This window comes from Triturus cristatus, chromosome 6, assembly GCF_964204655.1.
Source record: "Triturus cristatus chromosome 6, aTriCri1.1, whole genome shotgun sequence".
Taxonomy (NCBI): domain Eukaryota; kingdom Metazoa; phylum Chordata; class Amphibia; order Caudata; family Salamandridae; genus Triturus; species Triturus cristatus.
Window position 1 is genome coordinate 1,547,576,342 of NC_140589.1, and position 12,784 is coordinate 1,547,589,125.

At 40.8% G+C, this 12,784-nt stretch overlaps 1 protein-coding gene across 1 annotated transcript in view; it reads left to right on the forward strand.

The window, feature by feature from the left end:
- Window positions 1-12,784, forward strand: part of LOC146821651 (uncharacterized) — a 2,850,214-nt gene that overhangs the window by 52,897 nt on the left and 2,784,533 nt on the right. Inside the window, exon 2 of the mRNA XM_085609890.1 lies at window positions 3,502-3,568. Within this exon, the coding sequence (XP_085466016.1) occupies window positions 3,502-3,568 (67 nt within the window). The remainder of the gene's footprint in view (window positions 1-3,501; window positions 3,569-12,784) is intronic.

Here is a 12,784-nt window from a genome sequence, read left to right on the forward strand (position 1 = left end):
TTGACCTTTAGATCAAAAGGCATGTGGCTTTCTAAAATACAAAACTGGATCTGCTCAATGCTTGTGCCACTATTTGCGTTACCTGATGTAAGCCTCATAAAATAATGAGGTCCAGTCAAGGCAATCTGATTGTCATTTCCACTGTGAAGAACTACAAAATAGTGGAAAGAGGTTTTTGCTCAGTCAGGATTGTTAGAATTCTCTGTTACACTGAATCGAATACTTTATCAACATCCCACTTCTTTTTGCGACTTTATGTAAAAGTAGCTGCAAAGTTTAATTACAGAGAACTTCTTTATGGTAGAATATGTGGCCCTGTGCATCAAACCTTATGGTGTTCAGCTCAAAATGTAGAAATCATGATGTGAGGTTGATGAGTGAGGGAAGAACTTTTGGTTTGAACAATTACAGAACACACAATTTAGGGTTATGTTAGTGACAAAACGTGTTTTTTACAAAAAACAGTTGCATAACAATATTTCAGTGTGAAAAAGAGAGATACGTTGATTTGCCCTTAATCGCACTTCTTGTGGTTGAGTTAAAAAAACAATATTTCAATGTCAGAATCTTAGTCATTAGACCTCACCCTCTGTCATTCATTTTCGGGGTGAAGATTCCCCTTTCTCAATAATCCTTCTCTATGAAGTATGCAGATGACCATGTTTCTATAGCTGTATGTTGCAGTTCCTCCACGTTTCTTTCTATAGGACTTGCTTAAATCTCTTTAACTGATATTTTGGAGTGCTCACTAAAATCTCTTTGTCTGCCATCTTGGCATGCTTTGTACTATCCTTTCCTGAATTTACACGGAGTGCTAAGCAAAAACCCACATACATACTTTCAAAATTAAAGAATAATCTAGATCCACTTTTCAAGTAGTCACATAAAGAGTTATTTTATTATAAGAGTGTGATGGTTTTTATTTTCTTCACCTGTTGGTATTAGGAATATAAACTACTGCCATTTTTGAACAAATGTACATTTTGCAGTCTGTGGCACTAGTTAGAAAACACAGGGGACAAATTCCTCACATAAAAACTCCTTTTCTATTCATCTTGAAGCCATAGATGGGGTGCAAGCCATTATGTGCTTTGTTGATTCTTAAGTGCAAAGATAATTGCAGTGGGCAGCATGAAAGTGGTTTGATTAGTGCCTGCCGACTCTGGTGAATTGTAATCGGTCTAATTGCCTTGCATCAATTCATCATCTCAGCATCACTTCCCTTTATTATTACCTCTCCGAATTGTACTGAACCGCTGTAGCAGATCGCTCCTTACACCCTACCTGGACCATTGTCATTCTCACCTCTAACCTGATGTTGCTGTTGAAATTAAAAGTTTAATATTGAGTGACTTGTTCTTGAAAATCATTTGCATTTTCTGTTTCCTCGATGAAATGAATACAGGTCAAGAGCTTCATTTGAATTTGAATTTTAAAAGTTGCATTAAACAATGGTCAAGACCTTTCTTTCATACCCAAAGCCCTTCATGTGTCTAGAAAAGCATATGTTTCAATTTCCCCTTCACATTTCTTTGTGACAAATTAACGTGAAATGGAAAGTTTGCAGAGGAGGCCAAAATGTGCTTTTTGCAGATGAAATATGGTGCCCAGGGGTTATGCTGTTTCTGACAGAGGACTGACCTCTGTCGTCGCATTGAGGAGAACGAGGACATTTTATTTACTTAAAGGTTGTGCTGAATGTCGAATGGACTTTAGTGTGTCTTTTTATGGAATATCACCCTTCTTGCTTTATATATCGCTCCACAGTGCATGTTTTCCTCTGCAGCTATGATTTTTTTTATTTTGACTTCTTCAGCTTGAGGTCAATGACTTGCTTTTTGGGGCTCTTCATCAACGTCCAAGTAACAAGTACAAAAAAGCTTTTGCACGTCTTTATTTATTATTTGCAACCAAATGCAGTATGCATTACAAGTAATAAACGTAAGGTTGCCACAGCCTGAATGCGTGTATGTTTGCTACAAAAAGTGACAAAACTAATAGATCTGGAATTGGGGCCCAGCTTTTTATCTTTGTCAATGCATGTTTTGTTTTGTTATGGTTTGTGCAACACCTTCTTGTTGGGATGTTGACCAGGCCATTGTCTATCTCAAAAATACAAAAATAAAACATAGGCTGAAAGCAAAAACAGTAGTCCCTGGCACGAATACAAACTTATTTGTGTGTAAGTGTTCATCTTCTGAAAAAGCAGAATGACGCCACTCACAGTGATGTGAGCCAATGGCTGAAGTGGACAGACACACCGCCCCATGTTGTGTGCTGTGTTGGGTATAAGCAAAACGTGAATGACACTTAAATGGATAAATATGGCTGACTATATGCACACCACACATCTGTGCATGTAATTTCATTACTAATGTTTGGGAAAGCACGAGGCTGTTAAGACTGTGCCAGACCTAAAATGATCAAATGTTTGGCAGGCTTCGCTCCTCAAGAAAATGAAAGATTGCACTGCCCACATGCAGACATGAAAATTGCAGGTTCACATTTGTGGAACAAGCGTTTGCCAGTGACAACAATCCTACCCCATCTTCATTCTATAGATATTAATAAGTACGAGATACAGGGCACCTGGCCAAAGCTTTATAAATGTTGGTGTCTGAGCTGCGAAAATCAGAATTGAGTGATACAGAAAAGCTTAGTGATAATTTATGTCAAAAAGCATTCTCAGGAAATGTTTAATTTTGGTAAGAAATAAGTCCTGGTAAACAATATCCACGCAGCTTCTTGTTGTTATAGTAAACATTACACTGCTCAAATAAGGTAACCTTCCTTTTGAATGCACTAATGTGCATCCACTGTTTGCTGCTGTTTATAGCCATTTATATAAAAATTATATACAATCTGAGGGGAAAAAATAACAGTTAAAGCTTCAATTTTATTTTTAAATACATTCCCATTTACCAAACAAACATTGGCAAAGCTAATAGGTCTGTGTTAATGCATGAATTGTTGGCATATTCGATGGAGACATTCAAGAAAGAAACCATAGAAGCAGACAGAAAGGACTATAATTGTAAAGTAGTTCATCATGCAGTTCAGTGCAAGCTTTTAAGTGGAGGTGGAAGGGTATTCCCAAGCAGCCAGTAGCATTAGGTGAGAGCTGAATATGCCAGTAGGCCGAGTAGACCGAGCTAAGAAATAATTGACAAAGTCCCCAGCCAATAAATGAATGGATGCAAAACCCATTCAATATTATTAGCAATATGTCTAGTTGACAACTACTCTTTCAGAAGCCAGATCTAAAAATATAGATTGAAACAATTGTCACCTTGTAAAAATGTAAGTCTATCATTTTTTTAAATTGTTATAAATTCTAAAACAAGATAAACTTACTTTCCCACCAATTGCCTGACTGGCTTAATTTACTAATCTGTCCCTAGTTTTAGCATATTTGGGGGAACATGCACCTACCTCTACTACCAAGTACTTGCCCCATAAATACTGGATCTAAAACCGTAAATTAATCATGTTCAACAATAGGTGGAATTGAGGATGGCTGAATTTAGCAATTTGAAACTGGTAGAAATTATTGCTGATGCAGATTCAGGTAAAAGCTGTTTAGGCTGTCTTTTAATATCAATAGATGTTTTTACAGTCTATTTTTCAGTCTATGTGTTCACATGCAGCCCATTAGCACACTACCCATATCCTTATCCTTCTTTGGTCTTGCCTAAGAGAGCGCATGTGCTGTCTGTTACAAGATACATTTTTAGCATATAGTGGGATTAGAGCCTGCCCATTGCTTACTATTGGTTGGCTTCATTGTCACTCACATTTGCTTGCTTGCTTATATATTAGCTTTGTGTGCTTTCCTGCCTCTTCTTGTGTTTGTCCCGCCCATGGAGCATGGATGTATTACTATGTCCTTCCACTGGATGCTTTTTCAGGTGCTACTTTTTTCCTTTTTTCTAAGCACTCTACTAGAGTGTACGTGTTGTCCTGCTGTCTCCTTTGTGTTCTTCTCTACCTACCTCCATCGCGCACTTTGTTCCTCTTTCTCATACATGTGCTGTCTCCCCACCAGCTCCACACTGCTCTTTTGCCTATTTGGCCCCCCAACCTGCACTCCCAGGGTCCATCCCTGCATCATTGCCCCCATGTAGCTTCCACTACCTGTGATTCATATTGCTTCTTCCCTCGTCCCCATGTTGCTTCTTCCTCAACTTGCGCACCTGTGTTGCCTATGTCCCTCATCCCCTCATGTTGCTTCTGCCCCCGCTTGCTCCTCCCCACCCACACTTTTTTTTCATATTAGTTACTGCTCCAACTCAGATTGATAACTAAACATAAAAAGTAGCTGTGTCATTTTTTAGGCACGCACGTGTGGTTCTTATGCCTACAAAATGGAAGCTGTGTCAAAACCTTTTTTGTTCTTGTAATTTTGTAATTCTTCATAGATGCTGTGCTGCTGTTCTAAAACCATTGGCAAAGAATCATTGTTACTGTTTTTTAAATATTATAATGCCCAACACCAAGTAATTGAGGCCTGGTACTTTGTATTTGAACCCTTTCTTTGTTTCGAGCGCATGCATTGCATCTGTCCAAAGCTTGTCATAATTTGCATGCTGGTAGGTAGACAAGGCATAAGTGTGTCCCCTGGTCTTTTACAATATGCAAGGAAAGTGGTTCTGATTCATTGGGCTGTATCATCCTACCATGCATGGAGGCATGGTAGAAAAGGGAGGGGGCAGCAGGTGGCATCGCTGCCGTGTGTGCTGATATTCCTCTATGCCATCCATTTCACTCTGCTTGTGCAAAAGAAGAGAGGCACAATGAACAACTTGGTGGACAAAATGAGCATATTCCTTTTTTGAACTTTTAGACCATTGACTATAACTTTATGCAGCATTGTGAAGGAACATATTTTGAGTCTAAAATAGCTCTCTAATGGATTATAGTAGATGTCTTTGAAAATATAAAATTGGTAACTTCTTGAATAATCTTGTTATATCTTTCCTTCGATTATTGACATCTTCATCATCTTTTTTCTAAGAGACGTTTCCAGGGCTTACTTTCTCTTCCTCTGTGTAAGGTAGTAATTTTATCTCTTTTGAGCACGCCTTTTCTTTTTGTTATAATGTCCACGGGTAATAAACAAAGATACATTTTGTCCTGGTCAAGATATGACAAACACATAGTCACATTTGTTCTCCCAACACCTGCAAACTTTGAAGTTGAAATCCATTAGTCATAAAGAACACTTTCTGGAAATAAGATTAAAAATATGTTATGCATTTCTTTCTGTGGCAAACAAAAGGTATTTTTGTAAATATTTTGTATAATCTTGAAGAAAAAAACACAATGACTCATATCTGCCACTATACAAATAAATACACAGCATCTGAACTCAAAATGGCAATTTTTTTATGCACCAATGTGAATGATTTAAAAATAAGTGCCAAGCTACTTCCTGATATCATAATGGTCAAGAGTGCAGAGAAAACAGAAGTGCTGGATCTGAAAAAGGTCACAACACCCCTTCCTAATATAAAAAAGGCTACAATGCAGGGAAGACCCAGTTTCTGACCTCTGAAGAGAACTCAATATCTGCTCAGTCTCACATTTTTTCTATGTAATTGCTTGGTCCGAATTTTGAGCAATGAATCAAGAACTTTAATGAATGTACTTGTTTCTGAAATGGGTAGAACTTACTCACCCTTCGTTGTTGATATTGATGGAGCACGGCTATCAGAACCTCTATCGCTTTGTGAAATCTTCAAATATATTTCCCCATTGATTGTATGGACCTTTGTTCATCGACTTAAAGCGTTGAAAGGGATCAAATATCAGAAATTCATTTCCATCCCTATGAAGCAAGTGTGACTTTATAATTACGACCAGTAATCAATTATTTCAACCACAAAGATTTATTTTACATATTAATCCAACCAGTATATATGCAAAGTCGGAACAAATTCAAAAGATGTAATAATAGAGGACCAAAATGTGCTGGAGAGTTAAGTTGTAGTAAAACGAGCTACAAAATAGTATAAGCCATGCAAAGAAGGCACATTTTTGTAATTAGGTGTTCCATAAAGAAACTATCTTTTTCTATTCTAAGCATAGGCTAAAGCAATGTTTTAATGGGAATTTCTAAAGAGGAAGCATTAGAAGGTAGCAACATAAGATCGAACTGCAGTAGAAGTACCAAAAAATAGAATGGGGGTTCAGCATGATATTTACACTCTGAGAGGGAACAGATCTCACTCTGTTGGGCTTCTCTAAGACAGACAAAGACTTCCTAACTAGCTGTAAAACACTAATTACCAATCTAGTGAACAGCTGCTAGAACATCCATATCTCGTTCCCTCTACTGAGAACCAATCCAGCAACTGCTTTTGAGGGGAGTCGACATACTCCCTAAATTTCCCATCACCATGCTGCTAGGTATGCAGCTATTGGCCTTAAATGTTATGTCCTCCTGGCACACCATGGGAAACAGCCTTTACAACAAGGTTTTTACCACGTTGTACCTTTACCACAAATTTTTTCACCACGCATGTTATTAAAACGAATATGCTTTTACAATCTATGCCTTTACCACGCATTTAAGATACATTTAGGGGTGTGGGGGGGTCTATCCCCACAAATACATTGTTTATATATTTATAATTATATGTGTATAATTATATATATATAAACAATCTGTGGTAAAGGCATATGTTGTAAAGCATATGCATTCTTAAAAAATGTGTGGTTAAACGTGTGGTAAAGGCATGCAGAATATTTCCCTGCGTTGTTCCATCATACAACCCACACCGTGAACAGGAGGCTTTCTCACATCAATATTGCTCCCCATTTGTTGCCAACTTGCTTCTCCCAGGACTCTCTGTCAGTAGTCTAATACACAACAATAAGCCTTTTCACTAGTTAGTGAGGATCACAATAATTCAACTGCAGACGAGAGAAGCCAGCGCACTGGCAATTTTAAAGCAAACATGTTCAGCTTAAGGCCTAATGTCAAGCTAAGTTAAGTCATGAATCAAAATGGAAGCATGTTACAGTATAAAAAATCTGTGGAAGCAACAATTAATGTTAAACATGAATATTTGTAATTAAACATGGTTATATCAGTCGATGAATTAGCCTAGCAAGACTATGTCTAAATCCTCAGTGATTAGAGAAGGTGCACACTGTTAATTACATTATAAACGTCACACATGTTAAAAGTAGACCACACTTTATGTATGAATATCGTATATAGGTGCATAAATGTATATACTTGACATAGGAAGGGTGGGTACAAAGTTATGCTGCTCCAATATAAGCAAGTATAATTTAAAATGATGTATGATTCTAATGAACATTGTTTTTTGTAAAGTGTTAATTTATTGACTAATGAGTTTTTATTCACTACTCGAGGAGAAAGGGCGAGTGGGTTGCTATTATCAACTGCCACAGCCATGATTTTGTAAGTTAGTGGTTTGCATTGACTTTGATTTCAAACGTGTTTTTCAATAAACACGTATTTCCTTTTTTGATGCAAATGCTCTCTTTTATTAGTGAGCCATTTTATGTTGCACTTTGGAAATGCAGGGGCCACAGGGAAATAAGTTAAAACAAAATAAATACAAATGTATCTTTAAGTGGCTTATCTCTGACATCAGGTTTTAATTTAAGTACTTGCATTTAGGCATAATGTTGTGTATATTTAATTAATTGCAGCTCATTCTGCAGCGCGTAATCTAGCTTGAACAGGTGTCTCTAAGAGATGTACTTATTTGTAAACACGATGTTCTGCATATTGCCTTCTGTGCTTCTGTAATGGTTGTGATTATCTTTACTGTATGGTCCCCCGTAAGACATAGGGCCGCATTCTGTACTGCAGTCTTGTGCACGTGCTACACTGGGGCATTTATTTTTAGCTAATGCTAATACTTTTGGCCCCCTTTTACTTTAAAGCATCGTGATGGATTTTAAAATTGTTGTAGTCTTACAGGTTTTCGCAAGACTAAGAGGTGCTAAAATGCAGCTGTCACATCCTTGTGTGCTCCCTAGTATGAGTACATCTGTTCTCTAAAACACACCAGGGGATTCTTTCAGTAGGCGAAAAGTACATTTAATCACTGAAATTGTTTAATCAGGGTTTAAGTTACAGTGGAGGGATAGAAAACCTATTTTTTTAAAGTTTCCATGCTGTATCAATTTGAAAGCCACCGAGACTAAAAGGTAAGACACATACATTTGGAAAACTTTAAATTCACCTGCTCTCTACCACCTCATCACATCACAATTGGAGCATCTAGTTACAGCGTACTTTTACCAAGGGCATTTTGGCTTTCAAACTACTGTAATGGAAAACTGTATGGACCATCAGCCTCATCCACGTGCAATCCTGTAGCTTATTCCAATGAGCAGCAACACAATAATTCTATTCAACCTAATTTTTGTCGACAAAACTCAATTTACATATGTTTTGTGATTGAGCACCTCTTGGGCCATCCCTGTGACCTAGGAAATGCATTGTCTTCATCTTAGCACTGGACACATGTCAGCATCCTTCAGTTCAATGACACAAAACAAAGGCAGGTCCTGTTGTGTTGCTTAGCCTAACCCCTTTGGAAATAACCTTTCTTGTATAAAAGCATAGAAAACATAGATTTTAACCTCAATGCAGAGATTAATAGCTCTATCAAAATGGATCAAAGTTAATATAGCGAATCAATGAACCATATTCCAGCTTTCCATGCTGCACAGAATCCTTGTACCGTAACCCAGCTACCCTATTGGACTGATAGGATTTCTCAATACGGCATGGTTGAACCACCAAAGAGTGATCAACACCATTCTTTAAAAAACACTTGTGTGGATTTCAGTGAGATCATGAAAAATAGGCACCAAGACACTTAGACTGCCGTTTGCCTGTGGCCTCCAGTGCCTGCTTGTTCCAGCCAGATCCAGTGACACTGACGCTGTCTGGGTTTTCCAGCCTGGGTTTTGTGCTAAAAATGCACCAAAGACAAGCCCATCCATGCCTGAACCATGCCCAGCGCAATGATCCCTGGCCTCTCTCCCCGAAGATGCACCATCGCCGAGCTCCACACCCTCAACCCTGGACCCAGCAACAAACACTGCCACCACGCCCACCCACGCTCCAAGGTAGGACCTTTCACCTGCACCCACTGCCACTTCATCTGCCACAGCACACACACCAGCCCACCGACTAAGCCCAAACTCACCACAAACACCACCTGAGCAAAAACACTAACTTGCATGTGCTCTTCTCAAAACATACTCACTATACAAACACACCATTGGGATTTTGGACCTCATCTCCATCCTCACACCTAATGTTCTCTTCTTTACCAAGACCCACTGCTGTACCCGAAGGATACAAGATCACCCACCACGACCGCATCAACAAGCGTGGTGAAGGGATCGCCATCATACACTAGGAATCCATCCAATGCACCACCACAAATGATGACTTCACCCCAACCATGGAACACCTTAACTTTAAACAGACAGCAAAACCACCATCTGGGGCAACCTGACCAGCCGTCCTCAAGGACCACACCCAAACCTCTGCATTTTCATCGCCCCCCTCACTACAGGCTACAACAACTACATTATCCTAAGCAACCTCAACTTCCATCTCAACAACCACAATGACATCAATACTACCAAACTCCTTGACAATATGAACATCATCGGATTCACCCAACTCAACACATCCACGACCCGACGCACTCCGCAGGCCACACGCTAGACCCCATCATCTTCCCCGGTGACCACATCAGGTACAGCCACACCATTGTACTCACCTGAGCTGACAACTCCATCGTTCACTTCAACATCACCAGCTCACGGACCTCCGCTACCAGTCTTCCAAACGTCCCCCACCGCAGCTGGAGCAAAGTCTCAAATGATACATGGATCAGTGTCCTCAACACCACCCACCCCATCTCCTCCAACAACCTCAACTAGAAACGTCAGTAATTGAATCATCAACTACGCTGACAGCATTGCTCCCATTGGTAACAACACCAACAGAAGGTCCAACAAGCAGGCTAGCTGGTACACTGAAGACCTCAGAATCGATAAACGACACTGGAAAATAAGTGGTAAGTAGATCGTGCACCAGCAAGGACGAGACCAACAAGATCACCTTCAAGACCGCTCTCAACCTCTATAACAGACAGTTGAGAGAATTGAAGAAAAAGGCCATAGTCTCGCGCATCGAATCAAGCTCCAATAACGGCAAAGAGCTTTTCAACATCGAAGAATTATCCAACCCCTGCAAAAAACATTTCCCGCTCAAAGGAAATCTGTGACTACCTTGCAAATGGCTTCCATGACAATATCCCCAACATCTACAGAACCTTCAAACCCCGGCGTAAAGCTACTGACTTCTTCAAGCATCACAACAACCCTGCTACCACCACAGACATCAGACTAACCGAATGGAGCCAGCTCGCCCCACAGGACACTGCCTCCATCATGAACTCGGTCCACTCAAAGGCCCCAACTGCCCCATGCCCTCACCACATCTTCAAGCTAGGCGTATCTTGAATCAACCACATACTCACCATCTTGTTCAGCACCTCCATTGCCACGGCTGCCTTCCCTGAGGACTGGAAATACGCAAAGTCAATGCCCTACTAAAGAAACCATTGGTAGAACCCAGCAAACTCAACAACTACTGACCGATCTCCCTGCTCCTGTTCCCGGCCAAAGTATTAGAAAATGGCATCAACCAACAACTCTCTTCAAACCTGAAACTGAACCTCCTACTCGACTCCTTCCAATCCAGACTCCACGGCACCGAGAAAGCCCTCACCGTGGCTACTGACATCTTCCGAGCCTACTCGGCTGAGGAGAGACTGAGGCTCTGATCCTCGTGGACCTCTCAGCAGCCTTCGATATGGTCTCCCACCACATACTCACCACAATACTGCACAATAGAGGCATCCAAGGAGTTGCTCTGAGATGGATTGCCTTTTTCCTCACTGGAAGAGCGCAAAAGTCCGCCTTTCCCCCTTCCCCCTTCAAACCCAAGAAAATCATCTGTTGAGTACCTCAAGGATCCTCGCTCATCCCCACCTTCTTCAAAACTTAAATGATTCCTCTGGCCAGCATTGCCAAAACCCACGTACTCAATATCATAGCCTACACCAATGACACACAACTTACCCTCTCCAAAGACACCACCAACACAAAAAACAACTTCTACAACTGCATGACAGAGGTCACCAACTGAATGAAGGACAACTGCTTGAAGCTCAACATGGATGTGACAGAAGAACTGATTTTCAGAAACAAAATCTCCCCATGGGGCGCATCCTCCTGGCCCTTGGAACTCGGACCAACTCCTGACTGTGCTAGGAACCTAGGCATCATTCTGGACAACAAGTTAACCATCACAACCCAGGTCAACTCTGACTCTAACTGTTTCTTCATTCTCCACATGCCTCATAAGATATTCAAATGGCTACCCCAAAGCTCAAGATGCACTATAATCCAGTCCCTCATCTCCAGCCAACTGGACTACAGCAACGCTCTCTTTGCAGGGATAACAGCTCACCTCTTCCGATGACTACAGAACGCTGCAGCCAGACTCGTCTTGGATCTCCCAGACAAACCCACATCACCCCTACCTCAGGGAACTTCACTGGCTCCCTGTGCAGAAAAGATGCCAGTTCAAGCTCCTGACCCATGCATTACAAGACCCTACACAACTGACAACCTGCCTACTTGAACTGCCGCCTAAACTTCCATCAGCCCAACCGACACCTAAGCCCTGCTTCCCTTTCTCCAACCATCACCTCCCTCACCTGAAGTAGCAGATACTGAGGTTGTTCCCTCTTCTGCCTAGCAGCAAAGACATAGAATGAGCTACCTTCTCATCTACGGACCTCCTTATTCAAGAGTTCCGAAAAGTCCCTGAAGACCTGGCTAAACAACTGGACCCTATCAGCACCTGAATACCCTCACGGGTGACAATTAGCGCTCTACGCTTCAAATGATTGATTGATTGATGATCACATCAGTGCTGCATTAAAACCAACCCATCGCTTGATAATGGAATTAAGGTTCAAGTTGAAACTTATGTGCTTCCTCCACAAAGCATTTACTTGCACCGCCAAATGCCTAGCAAAATCCAGTACTCAAACTACTCTAAAAGAATATGTCAACTGTTATATAATTGGAGAAAATAGATGTCAACAACGTTTCAGACATTTGTCCACACAGTCTCATTTAAGAGAGACAAAATGGGCATGAAGTAAAGAAATTTATTTAAATCCACTTCTTACCCAAACCTCACAATAAGATTAGAAAAGGCAAACTAGTACAGTCTCATGAGGCTTGAAGGCTCATCTACCCTGTTAACATATCTAATGTCTTTTCATAAGCCCAAGCATGCCACCCCATGATATTGGAGGTTCAAAAAACAATGTAATGGATGGCATGCTTGAATTGATTTCAGCCACTTTCCAACAAGAAAAATGAGCACAGAACCCAAGTACGGGCATACTCGTTACAATTAGGTCATCAAAAAGCCAGGTTATGAATGGAATACCTGAATTATTCTCAGTCACTGCCACTCTTTCAGGCCACATTCCAATCTATTGTTTTTCACCCACCATGCTACCTCAGTTTGGACCACTTTATATGCAAATCAGTCTTGACCATACCCCAATGGGAACAGCCCAGCCCAAACTGCCAGGCCAGGTCCTCCCTGAACCAGAACACAAGCAACATAAAGAGGGGTTTCACCCTTACTAGGGAACTTCTTCAACCACTGGAACAGTCTGAAGGCACC